Raw genomic sequence first — 27239 nt, 5'->3', positions numbered from 1 at the left:
TTAAATTTTTTCTTTCTTTTATATTTTTAAGAATAGTAATTGTGGAACATGACTCTACAGTCATGGTAAATGCATCCTTAGAAAAGCTAATTCAGAATATTCCATGTATGTGAATGTTCAGCAGAATTGATTTGGTTCACTTTGTTAGAACTGTGAATGCTGAGACACATTATTTAAATCCATTGATTTCTCACAGGGGATTCATGATTTACAAAACTAGTCTGAGACAATCTATTTTAATAAATTCTGTGGATTTCAGTGTCAAACTTTCAGAGCAGAAAATTTTGCCAAAAGTTTCTTTTGAAATAAAGAAGGTATATTTGCAAATAGGACTTTCTCCTATCAGTAGACATTACAATAATATATAATGATTACATTACTAGGAGTTTTAGAAATCTGTTCATGTAATTCCAGAAATATTACTTGATCTGAGTCAAGCCTTCTAAAGCTTTGTTTTGAACGGTAGATGGAAACAGAAGTACATTTTTACATTTTTATCTTTTTGAAACAAACTCCTTTTAGCCATTTCTGAAACTGCTTATTAGACCCCTCAGACAGAACAGTCCTCATGTCAACAACACATAACAAGCATGTAAGGGTTGGTAGACTATGGCAATGTCACTCCTTTCTGTGGAACCACAACTGGGGTGATTTCTGGGGGCCCCGTAACTCAGAAAAAGAATGTGTCATACCTCAGATTGTGTACCTTGTGCAAAATAAGCAGTGGTAGTGTCTAACTTTGCCATACAGACACCTGAGAAACATCCTTGAATGTCAACAAGACTTGTGGTGAAAAAGATTATGTATACCCAAATGTCATCCCCCTGAATATAGCTATTTTGGTAACTTCAGCAATAGTACTCATTACCTTTGCAGTCTCATGTACCAATTAGCTTTGATAGATGCAAAGCAACTTTAACCATTTTATCAAGCATGTTACAAAGGAATGAAAACTCAAAAGGCCAGAAAGTGTTTTGTTTTAGTTCAAGCTTTTACTAAAAGCTGATGCCAAAGGAAAATTATCATTACCATATTCCAATATCCTCCAGCATAAAATATAAATTTTAAGGTTATATATTTTCTATGTAATTTTCATCTTTAATACTGCATGATTTTGTTTAAGTGGGACACCTTGTCTAGATCCACTTAACTAAGTTCTTTAGCAGACCTTTTAGATGTCACAATGTATCTTAAAAATTTCATTTTAAGAGAGCACTTAGTACCAAAAATTAGTGATTAAGATAAAAAGTAACAAATCATTTACACTGGTTAGAAACCATTTGTTCTATGTCTTTCTCAAAGGGGACTGTATAGTATGCTTATTAATCATTTTTACAAGATTTAAACAGAGTATATAGCACGAAAAGACTTAATAATAGTCTCACTTTTCAACTTTACTTTTGGCTCCTAGAAATTTTACTAAACATTTTGTCAACAATTAGTCACAGTCAGACTAGTGAACAGAAAGTTAGACTCATTTCTCCCCAGTTCCTTTCCTTAGTGTTTTGTCAAGGAGTTAAGCATTTTTCAGAGTGTTAGGGATGTTACCGATTCTAGTCAAATATTATCAACAGAGCCCATTTGTCTAATTCCTCAGAAAATCCTACTGCATGTTATACAAGCTTTCAGAATAGCATGCTACATAGTTTATAGGTTGTTGACACAATACTGTGTCTACAAACATGCACTACAAATAAATAATGCAAGAGATTATATAAATATATATATAAAATAAAGTCAAATATAGTTAGTTTCTCAGAGCAAGTGTTTGTTAGCATTAAAGTACTGCAACATTCCTGTTCATTTTTTACACTTCATTATTTAAAATTGTGTATTGGTGGTCTAATGATTTACAAATTCACAACACTCCGCATCATGAAAAACTCTACTTTTTTGTGAGCCTAAATATAAAGTTATTTATGACACAAAATATATTTTTATGAATTATGTTTCACTTACTAGTAGAAAAATGTAGGAAATTAAAATCACAATGGAAGGTAAAGAAGTAGTGCAAGTGCTTTATTTGCACAAAGAATTGATTTAGGTTTTCTCTCAGTACCGTATGTACTTTGTTTTCTGTGCTTACCAACAATGAGTTGGTAAGCCAACAAATTTTACTTCAACACTGTTTAAAGAATACTTAGGAAGACAATGTCTAAAATTGATCTATAACCAACTGATGCACCCCATATGGGATATTGATGAGTGTCCAACCTTTAGGCTGAAGTGTCATCTGAACATTACAAACATAAAATTGCTTTCCTAAAAGAAGAAGGGTTAACTCAGACGTTTTTTTCATCATAGATGAACTGTCACCAGTGTAATATCTTCTGGCTTTCAAATGTCGCTGAGTGAATTATAGCTGGTGCAATGGGCCAGGTACAATTGTCACATTCCAGTTCTGTGTTTGCAAGCATGCTCTTCCGTAAGCTTAAGAAAGGAAGCAAGCAGCAGCTGCAAACAATTGCACAACTGATAGATATATGAAATACACCTATGTGAGGTGCTTTGTTTGTGGTTAAAGTCATGAAGTCTTTGTTTCTCAATGTAATGGTTAAACAGCAGTTGCACGTAAAGTGCGTATACTTGCTATTTTTAGAGACAGCAATACAGTTATACTCCTTTAAAGCCCTAAACTCTGAAACAAGCCATTATGAAAAAATATTTCTACTTGGAAAATGAGTTTTTGTTCTTCTACTTGACATAGTTAATTCCATTCTGATATAGGTAAAAATAGATATTTTACTCTGTATCCTATAGCCTAAAAATTGGTGTATGTCTTTCATGGGCTAATAATAATAATAATAGGAGGGGGGAAAGCATAAATTTACTTTTAATAGTATTTGAATTGAAGTTATTATTCTATGTTCTAAATGTAAAATACACTGTTATCTTTTAATATCTCTAGAGAAAAGAAACAAACAAACAAAAAAATAAACACAACAAATATTTTCAGTTTTATAATCTAAACTAAGTGTTGTGTACTGTTGCTAGTTTAGGAGAAGGAATTTATACCTGGATAACAACAGAAAGAGACACAACCCGTTGAGCTAATTCTTTGTCTGCTTCTTGCAACTGAGAATGGTACTTAAGAGTATCGGACCAGAAGAAAAGTGAGACCACTGCTAATGATCAGTTGTTAACCATCACCCTTTTCCAAGTGGTCAATCCTCATGAGAAGGCTGCCATTTGAAAGCACATAGGCTTTTAAAATGGATGAATGAAGTCACGTTGGCTATTAGGAGAAGGGTTTGCATATTTTATCAGCTGCTGCTTTCTTTTTTTTTTTTTTGGCATAGTCCTTCTGTCAGTTTTTAGAAATTACTTGCCTCTACAAGTTGTCCATTACAAGTTGTAAACAAATGTAAATATTTCATTTTATTATTTTATATTATTTTCATTGAGATGTCTATTGTGTTGTTAGTCAATATAGGTTTCTCCTCTGCTTTCCAGTGTTTCGCTGCATTCCTTCTTCCAATTATGTATTCAGTCCTAGCTCAAAGTGAGTCAGACAAGAAAAATATGAATACTGACACATAAAAATTAATCTTCCTTTCAGGGATATGTGTTGTAAATGGGGCACAAAATCATAATGACCTTTGTACTCCTATTGATAATAAGGCCACTCTGATATCAGATCATCCAGCTGGAAGCCAAAATTCATGCCAGCCACCTGCACACCACTGAGTCATTTTTGAGGCCTTTTTGATCACTGAAGATTTTTCACAGATCATCTATTCTGAATGTTCCAAGGATGCCGATCTGTACATTCCTAGGGCAGTGCCAGGGGTGTTATAGACACCTGGATATTAATTATTCAAGAGGCCATAATTAATCCCGAACTGAAGTGACTCTTGCCATATTTATTTTGTTCTGCACAACTTTTCCCTCTGTAGTGCCAGAGCAAAGTAAGAACATTAACCTACCTCCAGATTTTTGTCATCCATTGAATCCTTACACTCAGCTCATACCCCTGCAAAAAGCTCAATGGGTTCAATGCTATCTGTTACAATAATGTACATCTGCCCTGACAGCACCAAATTCACTCAAGGCAAAAAACACTTTTGGTGTTGTTAGTTGCCATTCAACTATTAGTTAAGACATCAAAGAGCAGTATTCTTACTGGAGAAATGACTACGACATAAAAAAATAAAAAGTCAAAAGAAGGTGACTACTAGTGGTGACTATTGCCTAAATTGCCAACAGGTGTCACTGGAGGGCCACTTGGGTAGACTTTCTTTCCCTTTTTATTTCTTCCCTTCCTTTTTTTCAATACTAAGAAAAACAAACAAACAAAAAATCTATGAAGTTCTCAAAGTGGTGAGCACTTATTTATCATTACCACACTGATTTAACATGGTTTAACCCAGCCGGCAGCTAAGTACCACTCCATTCAGCCATTCGCTCCTGCCTACATAACCCCTCACCCCCTGCCACCGCAGATGGGGGAGAGAATTGAAAAAAATAAATTAATTAATTAAATTAACCCTGTGGGTTGAGATAGAGGCAGTTTATTAGGATAGAAAATAAAGGAAAATAATAATGATAATAGTATTGGTAATGTGTACAAAACAAGTGATTCACAATGCAATTGCTCGCCACCCGATGACCAATGCCCAGTCCATTCCCAACCCCCACCCCAGCCATTAATGACGTCAGATGGTATGGAACGCTCCTTTGGCCAGTTTGGGTCAGCTGTTCCGGGTCTGTACCCTCCCAGCTCCTGCTGCATGGCCAACATGTTCACTGGAAGGACTGAGAAGGAAGCTGAAAGGTTCTTGGCTTAGTGTAAGCACTGTTCTGCAACAACTAAAATATCAGTGTGTTATCAACATTATTCTGATCCTAAATACAAAACATAGCAACATACCAACTGCTAGGAGGAAAATTAAATCTATCCTAGCCAAAACCAGGACACTTCTAAATATTTTGTATACAATGCCAATATATATTTTACACATAATTATGTTATATATATTATGGTATATATATTATATGGATTACAGTGTGTGTGTGTTTATATATAGATATATATGTATATATATAGAGAGAGAGAGAGAATGTTTATATTCTTCCTCCGCTGTTGTTTTTCCTAGCAAGAAAAATTAAAACTAATCTGTTATCCTTTTATTCAAACAATCCCAATCTTTTCAATCTGGTAATTAAAGATAAAATTATTTTGCTGTTTTTACAGATGGTTGACATTTATGACAGGCAGGTTAACTTTTTGGTCATTTATTGTCTTTGCTTAGTTTTTACAATAAGTTACATTCCTTAATTTACATTAATAAATTATTATTTAATTAACATTAATTAACATTTCTACCCTGTGTCCTTTAAGGTTTTCTCTGATATTGATGAACAGCTAAATACATATATATATATTTTTTTTCATTTGATATTGATCATTTAGTTGAAAAGAATCAAAAGTATATTAATTCAATCAGTTTCATGTAGGTTCCATCTGTATTTACTAGTAACAAAAAAGTATTTCCAGCTTTCACAGTCCTACAGAAGAACTTTTCTTGGTAAAATAGGAATGTCTAAAAAACAATCAGATGCTTTAGAAATGGAGCTTTGTGCTATAAGTGTGGAGTAAAGTACTGTGTCTGTGTGGGATGAGTTAAATTTCTTCATAGCAGCCATTCTGTTGCTGTCTTATGATTTTATAGCTAAGACACTGATGATAGCACACCAATGCCTTGGCTGTTGTCAAACAGTGCTTACACAGGGACATAGCTTTCTATTTTTCCCACTCTGTCCTCTGCAACTTTGGGGTGGGAAAGAGATAGGAAAGGGACACAGACAGGATAGGTGATCCAAGTTGTCTAAAGGGGTATTTCATGATATAACATCATGCTCAGCAGTAATGGAGGCAGAGGAAGAAGCAGGGTGGGTCTGGCTTCCGAAGTAGCCCTTGTTTTGAGACTGTCTAGGCATCAGTCTGCCTGTGGGGGGGTAGTGAGTGATGCTCTTTGCTTTGGCTGTCTTTTTCTCTTCATCTATTAAATTGTTTTTATCCCAACCCACAGATTATCTTGCTTTATTTCACATAAAGTGTATTGTATTTTCTCCCTGTGTCCTGCTGGTTGGTTGGGGGTAACTGAGCAAGCAGCTGCGTGGGCCCTTGGCTGCTGGCCAGGCTGTCTCATTCAATTGGTTTTCTATACACAAAGTACTTTCATCTTGTTGTTGAGTGACTTTGGATTTGACTATTTAGACCAATTTTCAAAACATATTTTGATGGACTACACCAGACACTTGTTAATTGTTCTTCCAAGACCCACAACTTTTTATTATTATTATTATTTATTATTATTATTATATATTTTTTAATCTGGTTACTGTGATATTGTTTAATGACATTTATTATATTATTTTTAATGACTATTTAGTTTAATGACAAGCTTAACCTGCGAGCATATGGAGAAGTAGTTACTGAGAATACAATAGACCAATAAATGCATTCTGCAGTGTTTATTGCTTTCATCTTTATTTAATATTAAAAAAAAAAAAAAAAAAGTAATAATAATCTACAACCAGAACAGTTGACAAAAGCTTTTCTAGTGGCATTTCTTATAGAGTTATTGCTATTTACCGTGAAAAAAAGACAATAGAATTGAATGTTGAATATATCTTCAATCTTGAATATATCTTTCAATGTTCAATACTTTAGATAATCTACATTAGCCTAACCTCATTGCACAATAGTTTCAGAGCATTTTATACTGAACAAGGCAAATTTAAAAACAGTTAAGTGTCATTTACAAATTTTAATTGGATTCATTAAAAGTATGTTATAGTAGAAATATCATAATAGCTTAACTGAAGGAAACTTTTGACCTCCCTACTACTTTGATAAATTTATGCTAATAAGCTTTTCACTGCTTATAAATATGTATAAAAACAGGTTTTTAATCTTACTAATATGCATCCTATTGTTTTTTGTTATTGTTTTCCCCCTAAGTGTTCTTATAAACATATGAGATTCAGGATATATTCAAAAGGTTTTTATGGATTTAAGGCTGGATTTTCTCCTAAATTGTAAAGAACACACTTTAGACTTCAGTACTAAAGCAGTATAGAAACAAAGAATATATTCTCACTTCACCTTCTCTCTGATTTATTCTTTTGTACTGTTTGTAGTAATGTTTTTGTCTTCACAATAGAAGTAATTTGAAAGAATCCATCAAGATAGAATCATAAAAGACTGTTCTCATGCTTAGGCCTGAGTTAGAAAACTGGGTTAAAGACGTTACAATACGTATTAACACAATTTACTATCTTAATATGGAATCTATAAGTTGTTTATTATTATTATTATTATTATTATTATTATTATTATTATTATTATTCACTACAATTTTCTTATTGCTCATCATATCTGGAGCTAAAATTTAAATGTGTCTTATCTGGAACTGGGCAGGGTAAGTAGCCTTAGCAGATATAAATTTATTTCTGCTACTTTAGAGTAGCAGGCCATACCTGAGAGCCTGAGTTGCTGAAAATTAAAATAAATTGTTTTGACATCTAGCTAAGCATCTTGTCCCCAAAATCTGTTTGGAATGCTTGGGGATAGATCAGGAAGGGTAAGCATGGCATAAACATATATGAAAATTTCCTCTAATACTCTCCTAGTTTCCAACTATTTGTATCTCAGGGACTTCCTGTACTGACTGTGGTCTCTGTGTACTCAGTAATACCCAATGAATTTCATTTCATATTTGAAGATTTTAATATCTGAACTCAGCAAGTACACTTTTACAGTGGTAAACGTGTACAGTAAAAAGCTATTAGAAAACATGAAGACCCTGCTGTATGTTTGCTGATTACTCTTTGCTTTAAAAATGTCCTACCCTGGCAATTAAAAAATTTAAACAAAACAAAACAAACAAAAAGAAATGATTATGCTTCAAACCATATTTTCTTGAATCTTACTTATATTGCTTATGCCATATTTCTGATCAGATGTTATACAAATCAATTATTTTTGTGAGATTTTTGCCTGCCAAATAAATTGTAGTAGGCTATACAGGTCTGGGCAGCAGTTGTGAAGAGGCATATGGACAGAATACATTTAAAATTAGACAATATAACAGAGATTTAGAAAGAAGCAGAAAAATAAATCAAAGTGCACTAACATTTATTTTTTACAGGTTTCCTGACGATTAATTTTTCAGTATGATATCTTGGCTGTTCAATGCATCTTGTTAACTTTAACACAAGCTTTTCTGTAAGGGCCGTGTCATCAGCTCAGAAACTAAATATTTTGTTTTTAAGAAAATATATTAAGGGAAAATGAGGAAACAAAGGTACTTCATTTGCACTGAAGAGTGTACCTTATTTTAAGATGCACTTCTAAAATTTTTTGTAGTAGCTACTAAAACGTGCGATAGAATAATGTTTATTCTTCCCTTATTTATATGTTTGCCCTGTATGTAAAGAAAAAATATATAAAAAAATGGTTACCTTCCTGCTTTATGATTTTTTTTTTTTAATTTTATTTTTAGTCCTAAAAAAGTTGGTGTAATTTTCCGGTACTGAATTATATTTGTAAATTTTTATAGGATTTCAAAACACTTTGAAAATACCGTCTTTCACACACCAAATCAACCCTGTCTATTTGTACTAGGAGATTTTAAACTAACCATTAGGAAACAAATTTATAACACACACACATAAAACAAAGATAACAAACAAACTATCCCAAGAGTAACTAGAGAAAATGATTTTGTTTGCTTGTTTGTCTGTTTCTAATAAAAAAAGTTACCAAAGAGCACAACCCGGGGGGGGGGGGGGGGGGGGGGGAATGGGGAAGAAAAGAAAAAAACAAACACAACAGTGCAGTCTTTTTCATTTCTAGTTTTCCTAGCTTCCTCTTAGTTTTCTAACAACTTATAATCTATTACATCATGGCATGGACCACAGAGAATGATATTTGTGCCCATGTAGTTATATATACCAAATAGAAAATTGAAACATGAGAACAAAATAATCATAGAGCAGCTCATATTTAAACTGAGAAAGTAAAAGTAATGAAGTAAAAGTACTTGAAATATATAGTAGAGTACAAGTGTTCTTAATAGTTGCTACCGCTGTTCATCACTTCGAGTAGGCAACTTACTTTCAGCACATATGCCTTTGTTATAGAATCCTTTATTTGCAGCTGGTGTTGACATTGGAATTCAAATGTCATTTCTGACTAAGTGGAAGGGATGAGTAAGGAAGCAAGAGAAAAATTTGGACACAGATAAGTAGCTCAGTGTCTAGTATTCTGTTAATACTGTTTCAGGTGGGGAGGAAAAAAAAAAAAAAAAGGAAGGGAAGGACAAGAAATCAATGGAGGAACAAGCACAGTTGAAATGTAGGCTTTCAGCCAGACATCAAATTGATTTGATTTGAATTAGGCCCAAGGACCTACCAACACTGGGGGTCCGCCAGTCTCTGTGTGGAACATGTGACTGCTTCAGCAGTCTGTCTGTCAGAGCTTCTGTTGCTCCCAACCACCCCTCAACCCACTTGAGGAAATACAAGGTCCCACATGCCCCAAGGATGTCACTGCAAACTGCCCCACAGGGATGACCCCTGGCTGGGCACAGGTTCCCCATGGAGGGGGTATTCTGTTTGGGCTGTACAAAGGTTGTGATGCCAGGGACCAACTTCTTGCATTGTCAAAATGTTCAGGTGTTGTCTTCCTCTCACTTTTCTCTCCCTAACTTTAAAAATTTTCACACTTCTTTTGTATTTTTTTACAGGCTGATTTTACTTTGCTTTAAAAGACTCTAATTCCCTGGTTGCAGCTCAGTTCAGCTGATGGTCATCTTGCCCTCTGCAAGAGGGCCTCAGTTTGGGGCAAATGACCTAAAAGAGTTTGGGTCATTTCTTTCACACACATGGGTTATGTTCACATCTCTTTTTTTTTTTTTTTTTTTTTTTTTTTTAGCTATTGTTGTTCAAGGCATTAGGCAATGGAAGATCCATGTAGGTGGCCTTCCAAACCATTATTTAATGGAAAACAGATTTATAAAGTCAAGAACTAAATATTACTATAAATGCCTTTCTGTGTCATTATGTGGTGGGGGAAAAAAAAAAAAAAAAAAAAAGGAAAAAAAAAGGGAAAAATAAAAGGAAAGAAAGGGAAGGAAGGAAGGAAGGAAGGAAGGAAGGAAGGAAGGAAGGAAGGAAGGAAGGAAGGAAGGAAGGAAGGAAGGAAGGAAGGAAGGAAGGAAGGAAGGAAGGAAGGAAGGAAGGAAGGAAGGAAGGAAGGAAGGAAGGAAGGAAGGAAGGAAGGAAGGAAGGAAGGAAGGAAGATTTTTGTTGTACATATTCAACGACATCCTTTCTTTGTTGCACTAGGACAGTGGACTTCCATATTCTATTAAAACCTTATCTATGGATTTTCATTTCACAGGCTATCCTTTGAATCACTCTGTACAGTAAAATGGAAAATATTCTTATTTCACTTAAAATCATATACTTATCAGACACAGAGTATATCAAAGCAAAGCTTCCTTCCTGTTTGTTTAGGATTTTATAGTGACACATGAAGAAGCTATTCTGAAATCTTCACAGTGGCTACAGGAAAATAAAATAAAAACAAAAAGTTGTTAGTGTTGTGTATTTCTTGATGAATAGTTACTTCTTGCCTGAAATTCTTGAAATAGCATTGAATAAATATTTTGATCTAGTACTCAGAGCATGAAATAAAATATATACTCATAAAGAAAAGACAGATTTATAAATTCAGTTTGTGTCATGTGGGGCTGACACTTTGCTTTGATGATTAGTTTAGAAATTAAGAAAATTTGCTCTTGTAATTAATGAGAATCAGCAGAGAACTGTGAAAACAAAACAAAAAAAAATCTTAATTTGTCTAACATCAGATATTCACTGACTGCAATTTTACTCAGTCACCTTTCAGAACATTTGGAAGGAATTCAAAAACACAAAGATCAACCAGCTTGATGCTGCTATAAGAGGTAAAACGTGGTTAGGCTCTGAATATTAATTACCATGCTGCTTTAAAGGTTACTAGAGTCACTTTCTCACAGGGAGGTCATAGTTCTGATTGAATAAAGGCTTAATTGTAAAATATTATAGAGCATTACAGTGAACTGCAGCAACAAATCCAGCAAGCAAGTTATTCTTTGATAGCTCTAAAAATGAAATAAAGGCATGACCTTTTTTCAAAAAGGTCAATTACGGATTTGTTGTTTTTTTGTTTGCATTTCCCTATTGGTATGAGAAAGAACATGTTATTGCTATTTTAACCACCATGCTTGCCACTACTAGGGTATTTTTTTTAATGAGAAAGCCATATCAAATGCTATTTAGTAATAAATGTATGATTCATATTACTGCAATTGAAGTAAGCGTTTTGTGAAAAATACAATATGAGATCAAATACATATGAGTTCATGAAACACTTTGTGACATTAAATAGCTATTAATAATTGCTATTTAAATCTGAAGAAAATATTTTCTGGATGCAAGATAGTAAGTTTTATTTAATAATGGCTAATCTTGCACATAGAAATGCAATAGTGTAATGTAGTCTATATAGCATTTGAAATTTAACATTTAATCCTTTATATGATACTGTTTTTAAATCTTGAGGCTGGATTTACATCTCATTGTAGAAATTTTACCACAGAAAACATTGTGTAAATATATCTGTGAATGTCCGACACATCTAACTGTTTCTTCTTTTTGTTCACCTTTGCTTCTTTTCCACTTCTTCCATTTTCAGTCATTTAATTAATCCAACCTTGTGAATTTTCTCCCTTCTTGTCACTGAAAAAAAGACAGTCAGTGCAAATAAATCTGTTCCCATTTGCCAAAGGAGTTCAAATGTAGTGCAAGGTCTATTTTCCTTAGGACTTCAGGTCTCCCTTGTAGTCCTTGCTAGGAACAGGAAGGCTAAGGTGTCTCAAGGTTGCAGACAGTGAATCTCTTTCTCACTTTAATTTCAAACTGCTCCAGGACTGCAGATCTCCTGAGTCCTGGGTCCCTCTTCTGGCAAATTTGCCTGAAATGAAAATTTGCTTGGAAATATCAGTGAGTTCCTTCTTTGACTTGACAAGCAACTACCAGTGGTACCTAAATCAGTAATGTCCATCTGCAAACATTGTTGTAAGGTATTCTAGTGTTGTAAGGTATTCTAATAGACTCCTGGCTTCCAATTGTCTGACAGGAAAAGGTCTGTGGGAGTTAGAGGGGTGTAAGTACATGATTCGATGTGGTAATTTGAACATAACACAAAGTCTAGACTGAATGATGGGCATGGATAACATTTCAGGTTAGCTGGTTTCAGAAAAGAAAAATTAATCTCAGTCCTAGTCTCTCAGTCATTTTGTTCTAAGTTGCAAGACAGGCAGCAAATGTGTCATGCTTTGTTTCTAAAATCTGATAAACACAGTACAGGAGCAAAAAATAGCAGCACAGTTCTTCCTGCAATTTCCAATGAAAGAAACAAAAACTGATTTGTTCAGATAAAATATCTCGATCAAAAACTGAATTGCTCACAATTTATCTGCTATCTTCCTAATAAATAACCGTTGCAAAAATTTGAGTGTAATTTTTCTTTCCCTGCATTGTTTCCTGATTCTTTTTCTATTTTTTTTCATCCTTATTCTTTTTCTGAGCTTGTCCATACATATCACAAGTACAATAATTTATAGAGCTATATAGGTCAGAAGAATTTTGGACAATGTTAAGAAGCATTTAAATTAGTGTGTTAGTGAGCATTGTTCATAGTGGAAGACTTGTTATCTCACTTATTCCTGTACGTAGTCTTTGCATAAAAACAATTTACAATTTTTTATACCTTAATCACATGAAGTTGTCAAATGCTTAAAATCTTCAGATATTTTTTCATTGATACATAATTATTTCAGAAAATAAATGACGATCTTTCACAAACATTATCTCTGCATTAGGGCAAAACAAACCAAAACCAAACAACACAGAATGATTTCCTCAACCTGCACTGGAGACATGCAACTAGGACTGTAACTTTTTTTTACAAAAAAGGGGGAGAGGGGAGCTCAGAATATATGTTTACCTTGTAGCTAACTCTTTCGGTTGAACTAAAATTATCCCTTTTTTCCTTACAGGTTTTTTAAGTACTGGGGACCAAGCTGCAAAAGGCAATTACGGATTGCTTGACCAAATCCAAGCTTTACGTTGGATTGAAGAAAATATTGGATCTTTTGGAGGAGACCCAAAAAGAGTTACTATTTTTGGATCTGGGGCAGGAGCTTCCTGTGTCAGTCTTCTGACACTCTCTCACTATTCAGAAGGTAAGTATCTCCTGAGCAAAACGTAGTTCAGTAACAGTAAAATGATTCTTTTGTAAATCAACAGTACACTTTTAAAACAAAATAAACCTTTATATACGTGTATATATGCATATCTATATAATTTAAGGAAAATGGCCAAATCATGTTGGCTGAATTAGAATGACACCATGTCTGTAATTTTTTGTAAAATACCTACTATCCAGTATTCTGCATTTGTATTAATCAACACAAATATTTTACATTAAAAATGCATGCTTTTGTAGTAGAAATTTCACACAAAAAAACTGCCACAGGCCATATATTATTTTTCTGGATTTATCAACAGTCTCCACTGAATCTTCCATCAAACAATATGAAGTATTTAAAATTAAACAGAGCAGTGATATTTTTCATTTCTTAAACATTCTTGTCTACCTTTCCAGCATGTATTTAGATGTTTTCCTTACTAAATAACAATATAACTCAATTTCATACGAAAAAATGTTTAACTCTCCACAAGTAGTACATGCTCCTACACAGAGTTCTTAAGATTTTTGGTAAGCTGCAGAATTTCTGCCCTCAGAAAACAGTCAACCAACCAACAACAACAACAAACAAAGAACATATAGCAACAGTAGTGTACTGATTGTTATTGGCAAGACCAATTCTGCAAAAAAATGAATAAAAGACAAGACCAATGTGATGGCTTTACACTGATGGCTAACCATGTTCTCTCACTGCTCTCTCACTCTCTGTCCTGAAAGGAAGAGAGTGAAAAAATATGAAGAAAAAATGGCTTAAGGGCTGAGATATGGGCTCCTGTTCACTGGAAATTACTCACCAAGGCTCAGCACAGGGAGATTAACATAATTTATTTTCTATTCTTAGTAGACTACAGCAGTGAGAAACTAAAAGCAAACTAAAAACACCTTCCCTCCCATCCAGCCTGCTTCACCTTGGTCCCTCCGTGAATTGAAGATGAACTTTTGCTCTGGTGCCTGGAGCACCTCCTCTTCCTCCTCCATTGACCTTGGTGTCTGCAGGGCTCTCTCTCTCAATGTTATCTCACTCATCTATCCCAGCTGCTGTGGCACAGCAGCTAATTTCCTTTCTTACACATGCTCTTAAAAAGGCACAACCAGTGTCACTTATTGGATCAACTTTGTCTAGTGGTGGGTCCCTTTTCCAAGTGGGAAAAGCTGGAACTGGCTCTTATCTAATATGGGGCAGCTTCTGGACTCTGCTTATAGTGTCTGCCCCTACAGCCCCCCTGCTACATAAACCTTGCCAAAAACAAACAAACAAACAAACAAACAAATATGTATTGTATTTATAACTTCATGTTACTCCTATTATAATCAAACATATTGAAATCTATGGCAGAAGTCTAAGCCATAGCAGTCATTTGTAGCTAGTAAACATATCCTATTTGAAAGTACATAGAATTATTTCTGACATTTAAGGGAATTGATACAATACTGTGAAGTGAGTAACTGTTGAGTAATCCCTGCTAAAAGCAAGCAGATGGAATAATGAAAAAAATCAACTAATTGCATTACTGAAATTTTATATCCTGTGCAGTAAGCAGTCATCACAAAGGTGTATTGGCCACAGCCCCCTTTCCCTGTAAATGCTTGAAGGTCTTCAAATATTTTTGTAGCTCTTGCTGTCTTCGGTATTTCAAGAGCTTGAGTGTAGAAACCATGTGCAGAAGGTGCTCAGGCTTTTTAGTTTAAGTATACAATAGGCCATTTTAGTTATCTTACCTGGAAAAAGATGGGTCTGATTCTGAAATAAGCTCCATGATCTGCAGTGCTCTGGTGTCACAAAGAAACTCTTTAGCTTGTGTCTTTTTTTTTTCTTTTCAATATTATAAAAATATAAAACAACCAGAACTATTCAATTTTGCCTTATTTTCTTCTAAAATATGCAAACATTTTAAATCACCATATAAGCATTACTAACACTATGTGTGTGTGTATACATATATATATATATATATATATATATACACCCTCTCAGGTGGTAATGAAAAAAAAAGTCAGAGGAGAAGGTTCAAGCCTATTAAATTGATTTTAGCAGAGCAGATTTTTTCAAATTATATGATGCATAACTTCTGTGAAGGAAATGAGAGTGTGTAATTTTCATTTGACCTTTAAACTACTGAAGAGTGCATTTATGAGAGTCATTTACATGGTGAAGAGGATATGATTGCTTGTAGTTGCCATTCCTTTAAAGAAATTTTTACGGGATTACCACTGTGCTAAATCCAGGGGACTAGCATTTGAATTAAAAATGCAAGAAAACTGCAGTACAAACATGAGTTTTGTTCTTGAACCAGTAACCTGAAACCTTCATGTTTTCTGTATGTGAGCATCAAGAACAAGAGAGAATTTAATTAGTAGCCTATTACATATACTATTAAAAAGGAGCAGTGAGTAGAACATATAGAAACTGAATTGAAATATAAGAATATGCATCCTTTAGTTATTGCATAATCAATACATTCTTTTCTTAGTGAATGCTGATTATTTTATTTATTTTACTTTATTTTATTTTACCTTACTTTATTTTATTTTATTTTAGTTTAGTTTATTTTTTGTAATATATAACTTGGTTTGTATTTAAACAATTTGCACCTGCAGGTTTGTTCCAAAAGGCAATCATACAGAGTGGAACAGCCCTGTCCAGCTGGGCAGTGAACTACCAGCCTGCCAAGTACACTAGGATATTGGCAGATAAAGTTGGCTGTGACATGCTGGATACCACTGATTTGGTTGAATGCCTTCGAAATAAGAACTACAAAGAACTCATTCAACAGACCATCACTCCAGCCACATACCACATTGCCTTTGGGCCTGTGATAGATGGAGACGTGATTCCAGATGACCCCCAGATTCTCATGGAGCAAGGAGAATTCCTTAACTATGATATAATGCTGGGTGTGAATCAAGGGGAAGGCTTAAAATTTGTGGATGGCATAGTAGACAATGAAGATGGTGTTTCCCCCAATGATTTTGACTTTTCTGTCTCCAATTTTGTGGACAATCTATATGGTTATCCAGAAGGGAAAGATACACTGCGAGAGACCATTAAATTCATGTACACCGATTGGGCAGACAAAGAAAACCCTGAAACAAGACGGAAGACCCTGGTAGCTCTTTTTACTGACCACCAGTGGGTTGCTCCTGCCGTTGCCACTGCTGACCTTCATGCCCAGTATGGATCTCCAACATATTTCTATGCATTTTATCACCACTGCCAAAGTGAAATGAAACCAAGTTGGGCTGATTCAGCTCATGGTGATGAAGTCCCTTATGTGTTTGGCATTCCTATGATTGGCCCAACAGAACTTTTCAATTGCAATTTTTCCAAGAATGATGTCATGCTTAGTGCCGTAGTTATGACATATTGGACGAACTTCGCCAAAACCGGGTAAGTCTGATCTTCAGCATTCCTTTCGGTTGATAACATACTACTAAGCTAGTCAACATTCTGTAGCAATGGCCTCAAACCCTGATTGTGCCGTAGCACTATAGCACTATTTGGTATGCATGAGACAGTATGTAACTGGGGCTTATTCATATTTAATACATTTTTGATTAGTGTGTTCCCTCAAACTATTTTTTTTCAGTAGCTCAGTGAGAAGAATAAAGCACTGTATTTTTGGTTTAAAAATAGGAAAATTATTAGTAAAAAACACATCTCAGGGAAAAAGACGGCTCACTTAGATACTGAAAAATCAGAGGAAATTGAAGGAACTGGCATACAGATAGCAATTATCTCTTACAAAAGTAAAGAAGTTATTATTATTATTATTATTATTATTATTTATTTTTTTTTTTTTTAACGACCTTCATAGGAATAGAAGCTCAGGGAAGAAGTGGATCAGACAGACATAGGAAAGATTTTTTCTTTCCCTCTGGTGGCTGTAATGGCCACAAAGTACTTCACTAGGATTAAGAAAAGACTCAGATATAAATTTTGCTATGAGAAGGTTGAACATTTAAATTAATTCTGCTTACAAAATAGAGACATCAAGGTTTAGCTGAAATACAGTTGTAAACATCAAGGAAAGATCCCTCAAAGCAGCTTAATCTGTGAGTGCCATTAATAATTTCTGCCCGCTTTCTATAACATTCCTCTAAAGAATATTGCAGTGTTTTACTTGAACAGCAAGGGCTTTTTTTGTTAACCTTGAGTCTTCGGTACTCAGTTAAAACAAAGACACTTGTGGCACAAAGGGGCTGTAAATCTTTCCAATGAAAGTTTAATGGCAGGATTGGACTCTGGAAACTGCAGCTTTACTGCAGTGCAGTGAATGGTATGCAGCACTATAAGAAAAATTCAGAGGTGCCTAGTGTGAAACACTCAGCTCTAGCAGCCTTTAATGAATCCAAACAATGTTCAAGGGAGGGAGATTTTGCAGACTGAACAAAAACCTTGAGCATGAATTGAGTAAGAAGCAATCACAAGCTTCAGGTCACTTTACAAGGAAAAAGAAAGCTTTTGTTGTGTTACATTTTAGACAAGCAGGTACTTTAAAATGCAGAAATTCCACAGGGCTACAACATGAGTGAATGAACTGTGGAATATTTAGATGTTTTTGGAAACAATAAGTCATCAGTTGGATGACTGGTTTGGACAAACTTAAGCACAAAAGCTTAGTTTATGGACAGAGAATGCTGCATGCTGGCTGTACTGCACACTCAGGAAGACTATTTTACCATCATTGTGTCTTTATTTGTATGAATCGAGTGTCACATATATGTAGAGGACTTCATATAGATGTGTTTGGAATTGGTATGGAGATCTCCACAGTGTCGCTGTTATATTTAATTTCTTTATGATTGTCCCATGTAGAATAAGTTGAATTTAAGCAATTTTTGAGGAGCTTCTTGCAGTCCCATTACTTGTAGTCATAAGCAGTTTACAGCTGTTGCTACATGAAAGCCAATTTCAGCAAGCTATACATACCATCACCCAGTTATGAATCCATGGTCATACTACACCTACATAATATAGCAGGTACTTCAGGAGAGCCATGAATCATTTCTGAAGCCTCCCTATAGTTGAAGAGACAGAAATGTGGCATTACAAACTTGCCATGTTGTAGACAGAAAGATACATTATTTTAAAAGACCTCTAGATGTAAAGATTCATTTTTCCCAGGTAAGGGGAAAGACCAACCCAAGATAGGTGGGTTTTTTGTTTGTTTGTTTGTTTTTTTCTTTCCCCTTAGTTTATATGAACAATATAAAGATTAGCAATAGCTAATATGATATTAATTATTCTGGATAATACAGGAGAATACTTGTAGGAAAATAATATTTTAAGATTGTGTTTCCTCTGTAACCACTGGTACAGGGAAACCAATGTAACCAATTGTAAAGGGAACTCTGTAACCAATGCTAAAGGGAAGCTTGTAGCACCTCAAAACAAGAGTAACAGGGCACATATATCATAGAATCATAGAACCATAGAATATCCCAAGTCAGAAGAGACTTATAAGGATCATTGTGTCCAACACCCAGCACCACACAGGTCTACCCAAAATTTCAGACCGTATGACTAAGAGCATAGTCCAAACATTTCTTGAACTCCAACAGGCTTGGTGTTGTGACTACATCCCTGGGGAACCTGTTCCAGTGCGAGACAACGTTCTCGGTGAAGAATCTCTTCTTGATATCTAGCCTGAACCTCCCCTGTCTCATTTTGACACCATTCCCTCAGGTTCTATCATTGGTCACTAAAGAGAATAGATCGGTGCCTGCCCCTCCACTCCCCCTCGTGAGGAAGCTGTAGACCATGATGAGGTACCCCCTCAGCTTCTTCTTTTCCAGGCTGAAAAGGCCAACTGACCTCAGCCACTCCTCGTACGTCTTCCCCTCTAGGCCCTTCAACATCTTTGTATCACTTCTCTGGATACTCTCCAAGAGTTTCACATCCTTTCTGTACTGTGGTGCCCAGAACTGCACTCAGTACTCGAGGTGAGGCCGCACCAGCATAGAGTAGAGCAGGACAGTCACTTCTCTCAGCCAACTAGAAATGCCATGCTTGTTGCACCCTAGGATACGGTTGGCCCTCCTGGGTGCCAGGGCTGGCTTATTTTCAGTTTGCTATTAACCACAACCCCAGATCCTTCTCTGTGGGGCTGCTGTCCGTATATCAAGAGTGTATATGGAAAAACCATTCTTCTCTCTACACCTCATGCAATCTGAAATCTATGTGGTGTCCTTTGAGGTCCTACAACTCTCAAAAATAAAGGGTTGGTTATCTTTTTCTTTTTTTTTTTTTTTCTTTCTTTCTTTTTTTTTTTTTTCTTTTTTCTACCTTTTATTAAATTAATAATTTTAAATTAATAATTTCCCTTACCCTGAACTGGACATTATTTCTGTTTTTACCCATGGCAATACATGAAAAATCTGTTAAGTGACAGATTTTGCCATTTGATATTTCCCCTGTAGGTGGACCTTAAACACTAAAATTGACAATTTTTTTTATATTATTATTTTAATGTCTCTTGAGATTCTTTGAGTCTCAATGACTGTCCCACAGAGACAACATTGAGGTACTTATTGTATAATTATGGCTCAGGTAGTGCATCATTTTAATGGCTTTTAACTGACCTGCTGTCACTGTTGTTTAATGAACAAAGCTAGGTTTGGAGGGCAGGTCAATCCTGTAAAAACACTAGGTGTTAAAGGCACAGCCCAAAACACAGTGCTTTATTGTGTTTTACTTTGAAGACGGTTATCAGCAAATAAGCGGCGACAATTAAAGTGACTTTAATGGCAAATGAGTCATGCTTAAAATGAATACTTAGAAGATGCTTTTGCTAATCCTCCATTTTTTACCTTGCTCTTATTATATTATTATTTTGTTTGTTTGTTTGTTTGTTTTTTACATTCACAGTCATCTTAACCTTTTAAAATATTGTTTCTAGCATGGTTAGAAATAGGGAAATAATTTGTTACAAAGTAGGCATGAGAAACTACCTTTGGGATATAAAAATGATGTGAATATGTGGCTTTTCATTCCACTATTTGGAAAATTAAGCATGGGAGCTTCATTAAGAGGTGCACTTAAAGCTTTAGTCTGCTGCCAGTAGCACTATCCTACCATAATGGAAATTTTATATGCTCAAATGTTCAGCAAATGTTCAAATATTAGGGCCATGTTACATCCTTCACAGATATATCGATATAGGGAGACTGAACAATGTGAGGGGTTGTGTGTCAGCCCTTAAAAGATAGTCTGCCAGCTACATGCTTGTGAAGAAGGATTTGAAGATTCATGCAGTAGATATGAAAACATGCTCTCTGAGGCATCTATTGGGTTTCTAAAAATTACCCTCTTTTGAGTAGTTACAATACTCTATTTTTGCCCTCATTCATCCAGCTCTGTGTTGGAGATGGGAAAGATATAGGTTGGAAAGACATATCCTTGATTCATTTTTAAATTGGAAGAATACTCCTGAGTTATATCCTGCCATTGATTCTTTATTATCTGAGTTAATAAAGATATCTAAATTTTATATTCAGTTCAGCTTTCTAAAGGAAGACCTAATAAGATCTCCAATGATTAAAATGTGTTTTCAAATAAATTCTCTCTGAACTCTCTGAACTCTTATGAGTTGCATTTCTTTTGATGTTTTTATCTGAAGAAATAAACATTTATTTTGGGTCTGTTGGTCAAATGAAACAGAGTACTTATGGTATGCTTTCTACAATATTTACAATAGCTGACTGAGAACATGCAACAGTGGGACTTGGTGATAAGTGAGGAAACGAGATAAGGAATTAAAAAATAAAATAAAATAAATAATAATAATAATAAAAAAAAACATGTTTGTGTACCTCCTGTACCAGTGCTTGAGGCAGGAGTAGCTACATCACTATTACTATTGTGACAACTTGAAAAATTAGTGTAAGCATGAAGAAGGTCTACAGAGTTTGTTATTTTTTTGGTTGGTGGTGGTTGTGTTTTTTGTTTTGTTATGTTTGTTTATTTGTTTAATATGGAGTTAAAAGAAAAGAAAGAAAATAGATTATGAATGGGCCTTTCAGTATCTTAGAGACAGGCCCAGTTTTTAATTGTTGAGACATTTTACTCTCTGATGAAGTCAGAGAATGTCACCAAAAAAAATGAAACTCTTTAAATGCATTAATGTAACAGTTCCATTATGCTGACTAATGGTCAATGCTTTGCAAAAGCACATAAAAGGCATTTTAACATGCCATGTGGAATTCTGAATAAGAGAAAATTTCCTAACATTTCTTGACATTCTTCAGAGCCAATATCACCAGGTGTGAAATACTCAGTTCCCTCATTTGTCCTATAGGTCATCTAATAATTCACCTTGTGAATAGGAATGTGTGTTACTCTTCAGTCAGCATTAATTGCAGACACATTTATGCTTGAGAAAAAAACAATGCTTTGAATGTATGTTTGTAGCCTGTGAAGTTTGAATTAAATGAAAATAAATGGCAACATGTTAAATTGAGCAAAAGCAGTGTAGACTGAAAGTGGGAGAGAGACATCATAAGTGACATCAGGTGATTCTGCACATTAATAAAAATACCTTAGACAGGACAAGAAAGACCACAATATATATTGCATACAAGCATTTAATAATAGGGGCATTTTTTTTTTTTGATAGAGAATGTGTTTAAACTGAATCCTGTAAATGATGAAAATAATCAGAGAACAAAATGAATGAAAGTATCAATTTTGTTCTAGCAATAGGGTAACTAAAATAAAATAAAATAATAAATAAATAAAACACTGTCAACTAGTGGGATTGGGAACCATTATCCATTATGAGATCCATTAACTGAGGAAGTTCAGAACTGAAAACATATTGGTCAGATTATATTTCTATCGTAATGATTTGAATGGAGATTAAAGGAGGATATTTCAGCAGTCTTTTGTTCTGTGCCTTCTTGAATTTAAACCTCAAGAATATCCATAAACACCAGTGAAGTTAGAAGCTGAAAAAACTAAATCTGTAATTAAAATAGTGAATGTTTTGTCAAACATGTAATAATTTCCATTGTATAATGGAAATGATTACATCTATATTTTATGTCTACAATACTGGAAAAGTATTTATAGTAGGGTATTGGAAAAATATTTATAAGAAGATAAACTTTGCAACATCACGAGGAAAAGACTTAACATACTGGAAGTTGTAACCTTCTGATTTTATCACCAATGAGCATAGAAGAAGGTCCAAGGAAAGTAAAAATCTTCTTATAATGTATAATTTTGGTAAATCATCATAAGTCTGTAAAACTAAGATCCATTCTTTAGTAGATTCTTTCTTTAGGACTGCATTTAGTCATTTAATTTTCTTTTGAAAAAAAATAAATAAATCTACACATTCTCCAAATTCAGTGACAGTATTTCATCGGTTCCGTTATTAAGTGATCACTCTAGACTTGATGCCAAAAGTAACATTCTGATACCCTAAGAAAAACAATGACCTTTCTTTAGGACTAGCAAACACCCAGACACCCCCTTTTTTTTTTTTTTTTTTTTTTCTGTGCCTTGTTTCAATATGCCCATGCACAGCCATGTAAACAAGTTCTGAAATACAGGATTATTCACATGTGTCTGTAAGTTTCTCTCTTGCGTTTGAAGGAGGCTTCTTTCTCATGGCTGAAGAAGGATGCAGTAGAATTTGATATTCCTAATAGATACAGTTAAAAAGAAGACATAGAGATGCTGAATGGAAGAGAGGGAAGGAAATGGAGGTGTTTATTTACATGTTTTGTAGTCTGTAGGAAAAGAGAATGTTAATTTCAAAAATTTTTATTTGCTAAAATCATCATCTCCTGTTATGTTTATAGGTCCATTTAAAAATAATCTAAACACTTTGGTACTTTAAATGTAAACAAAGGTAAACTTTCCATTACCTTCAACAGGGCCAGGATTCCTCCATCCCCTCTTTCACTTCCACCTGGGGAAGGAGTAGGGGAAAAGGATTAGTCCAGTCAGCCGGACTGCTCAGCTTCTTCATTCCCTACTACTGTGTATGAAATATTTGTGTGAGCTAGCTTATGTCTTTTATAGTATCCTTCCTAGAGTCTTTTGTGCTGTGAATCAGAACAGCAAGTGAGGAGAACACAAGGGGGATTTTGTGCTGTAGCTCTTCCAGGATTTTGAGTTTCTGACCAAAAATAAATAAATAAATAAATAAATGTTTTGCATTTTAATAAACTTGTTGATTTTTTTGTTTGTTTGTTTTAGAATTTATGTGTTGAGCCTGAAGGTAGATATATTGTACTGGAAAAATATTTTCCTCTCTACATTTGCCAAATCCTTCAGTCTGCTCTTTAAGAACAGAAGAAATACATTTCTTTCCCTCTGGAGTGCATGATACAATTCCTCAAACTAACAGCATATTAAAATCTATTCCCCCACTGCTTGAAAATGGATATTAATCTTCTAGTTTCAGCCAGGATGAACAATTACTAAGAAACTAAATTCTATTTTTTTTTTTCAGAATTTACAGGATTTGTTTATTTTTTAGTCTGTAAAATATCAACAAATAATATAAAATAATTAAAAAATAGCCACAGCTCTAGAATTCTTAATTTATATGTTATTGAGATAGGAAAGATTTGATACAGGGTAGTATGGGGGGGGGGGGGAAGTCCCACAAACATAGTAAAACAAAGTACTAAATATTTATAGAAATAAATTTCTTCTTCTTCAAAAAAAATATAAATTCTTTCAAGTAAACAGGTGAATGCAGGAATCATAAGATTATTAAACCCAAATTAGCACGTTATGCTAAGAATAGTTAAGGAATAGCTAATAGTTAATGAATAACAAAGGAACACTAAACTAGGCAATCATGCTCAAGAGGAAAAGGAAACTGAAAAGGAAAAAAAAAAAAGAGGGCTTTAAAATCTGTAGCAGTGAGTCTTTGTATTCCCAGGACAGTATAACAATAACAGTATATTAGAAGAAAATCAAAATATTAAAATATGGAAGGAAAAATTATAGGAAATATTAAAGGAAAAATATAAAAGGAAAATATTAAAATCATTTTCACATGAAATATAATAATGCATATGGGAATGGAAAGGAGAATGGATGGTTCTCAGAGTAATGAGCAGAAAGTGAATCATTATAATTTATCACAAAATCTCAGAAAATATGCTTTGCTACTATAGAAGATTCAAACTCATGCAGAACAAAGTATTGCACTGTGATTGTTATTTTAAATCCTGTATTTGTCCATGCCCAGACAAAGTCATATTTATGTACGGTTTAACAAAATTATAAACATACATGTACACCAACCATATTTAAATGCCTTTGAGTACATATATTTGCCTTTATTTTAAAATGTTTTGAAAGAAAGAAAGAAAAAAAAAAAAAAGATAGGAAAAGCATTATTTCAATTAAATGTATTGGGTTAATAACTTTTAAATTATCTCTGTGCTACTGTACCATGCCACTCTTATCTCTACTGCTACTTAAGTACTATAAAACTTGTTGACAGCTAACATAAGTCTTATCCCTAGAAGCTGGGATGGAATTTAGGACACACTGTCCTAAATCCACTAAGTATAGATATTTAGTAGTACTGAGCACAAGACAGTTATCTCTTAATGCAAACGATGGAATGATTTGTAACATAGAAATATTTCAAAAGCTTTTTCCAAGAGTAGGTCTCTGAACAAAGGGATATTAACAGTTCAGTAAAGGAACAGAAAGACAAATTGCACCCGTTTACATGTATTAGCCCTGCTACTTCACATTTTGAAGTTTTTAAAGTCATATACAGCTGGTATAAATTCTCATAGTCACATGGATTTCCAACATTGCTACAGAGATTAGATGCTTATATTTATTGCTTGCAGCAGTGGAAGTAGTGGTACCTTAAATGAGAATGTTCATGTCAAATCTTGAGAAGGTACACTTTTACTTTACTTTATGGGGGAAGATAATTAGTACCTCTCTAAGACCGCTTTGGAGTATGAGACTGACTCACAGAACTCCAGATGAACTTTTGGGAGCTGAACACATTCCTTTTTCTGTTTTCATGTAAATAAATATTAGTGTGTCTGAGGTACACTGTATAGTAAGTATTTTTTTATTATTATTATTTTGTTTATATATTAGCATCTGTTATAAATTTGGGAGGTATTTCTTCTGTTTTTAGGTTAAGTATAAGATATAAGGATATAAGGATATAAGGATATAAGGATATAAGGATATAAGGATATAAGGATATAAGGATATAAGGATAGGATTAACTAAAAGACAAGTTTTTATTGTTGTTGTTGTAGTTGTTGTTGCTATTTTCAAGTAACTGTAATATTGCTTGTTTTTATTTTTGTAGAGATCCAAACCAGCCTGTTCCACAAGACACAAAGTTCATCCACACAAAACCCAACCGCTTTGAAGAAGTAGCCTGGTCCAAATACAATCCTAAAGATCAACTTTATCTCCATATTGGCCTGAAACCCCGAGTTCGTGATCACTACCGAGCAACAAAAGTTGCTTTCTGGTTGGAGCTTGTGCCACACCTTCACAACCTGAATGAGATATTTCAGTATGTTTCCACAACAACTAAAGTCCCCCCTCCTGACATGACATCATTTCCTTATGTTACCCGACGTTCTCCTGGTAAATTGTGGCCAGCTACCAAACGCCCAGCAATGACACCTGCCAACAACCCCAAGCATTCCAAAGACACCCATAAAACAGCTCCTGAGGATACAACAGTACTAATAGAAAACAAGCGAGATTACTCCACAGAGTTGAGTGTCACCATTGCTGTGGGGGCGTCCTTGCTGTTCCTCAATATCTTAGCTTTTGCTGCATTGTATTACAAGAAGGATAAGCGGCGCCACGAGACTCACAGGCGTCCTAGTCCCCAGAGGAACACAACCAATGATATTGCGCACATACAAAATGAAGAGATCATGTCCTTGCAGATGAAACAGCTGGAACATGACCATGAGTGTGAATCACTGCAGGCCCATGACACGCTGAGACTAACCTGCCCACCTGACTATACACTCACTTTGAGAAGGTCCCCAGATGACATCCCTCTCATGACGCCCAACACCATAACCATGATCCCAAATACATTAACAGGAATGCAGCCTTTGCATACTTTCAACACGTTCAGTGGAGGACAAAACAGTACGAATTTGCCCCATGGACATTCAACCACTAGGGTATAGCTCAGCCCTTCCACTTTACCCTCACAAGCCACCTGGAAGAAAGAAAATAAATAAATAAAAGAAGAAAAAGTTATAATACCATCCATTGAACAACTTGTCCAAATATAAAGTAAAAAAAAAAGAAAAAAAAAAGTAAAAGAGAAGGACGGTCATTATTTTCTTACTGATCCTTCCCACTGAAACTCTCTGATATTAAAGATCAAGTACAAACCCTGTGAAATGTGAAAAGTGTACATTGCTGTTACAATACTGCTTTAAGATCTCAATCCCTTTAATTGAAAGTTGAGTCCAGAAGAAATCACTTAAAATTGTGTTTTGAGTGTAACAAGCAGAGTCTTCTGGAACACAGAGCCAGTGACTGTACAGGTGTTTGTTCTTTTTTTTTTTTTTTTCTTTTTTTTTAATAAATAAAATAATAAAAAAAAATCTTTATGTGCCATACCATGAATGGCCCTTGTTAAAACAAAGACATCACCATGGGCTTTTTCCCAGCATATGAAGCTGTAATCCAGATGGGGGAAATAAATAGAATTTTATTATTAAAAACAAAAATTAAAAAAAAAAAGAGGAGGACTGACTATGCAGTAAAATACGTATAGTTCTGTGCAAAGAGATGATTTGCCAGCCTGAACTATATTTAAAGAAACTTTGTAAAAATGTACATAGCTGTGAGTTTAAAAACAACAAAAAGAAGCTTTTATTGTTGTTTTCAGTTTGAAAAGAGCTTTTAGAAAGATTGTGCATTCAG

The 27239-nt window shown here is 34.5% G+C and overlaps 1 protein-coding gene across 2 annotated transcripts in view; it reads left to right on the top strand.

Annotated features, from left to right (window-relative positions):
- NLGN4X (neuroligin 4 X-linked) overlaps nt 1-26491 on the top strand; it is a gene marked incomplete at both ends in the record, with an annotated part of 135588 nt that extends 109097 nt beyond the window's left edge. For both annotated transcript variants that reach the window (XM_084306533.1, XM_084306532.1), the window contains 3 exons: nt 13116-13301; nt 15926-16715; nt 25642-26491. In XM_084306533.1, the coding sequence (XP_084162659.1) occupies nt 13116-13301; nt 15926-16715; nt 25642-26491 (1826 nt within the window). The remainder of the gene's footprint in view (nt 1-13115; nt 13302-15925; nt 16716-25641) is intronic.
- Nucleotides 26492-27239: the final 748 nt, after the last annotated feature.

The sequence above is a fragment of the Netta rufina genome (genome assembly GCF_964035555.1).
Source record: "Netta rufina genome assembly, chromosome: 1".
NCBI classification, from domain to species: domain Eukaryota; kingdom Metazoa; phylum Chordata; class Aves; order Anseriformes; family Anatidae; genus Netta; species Netta rufina.
Note: the sequence above shows the minus strand (reverse complement) of the source record. Positions and strands in the feature narration are given on the sequence as shown.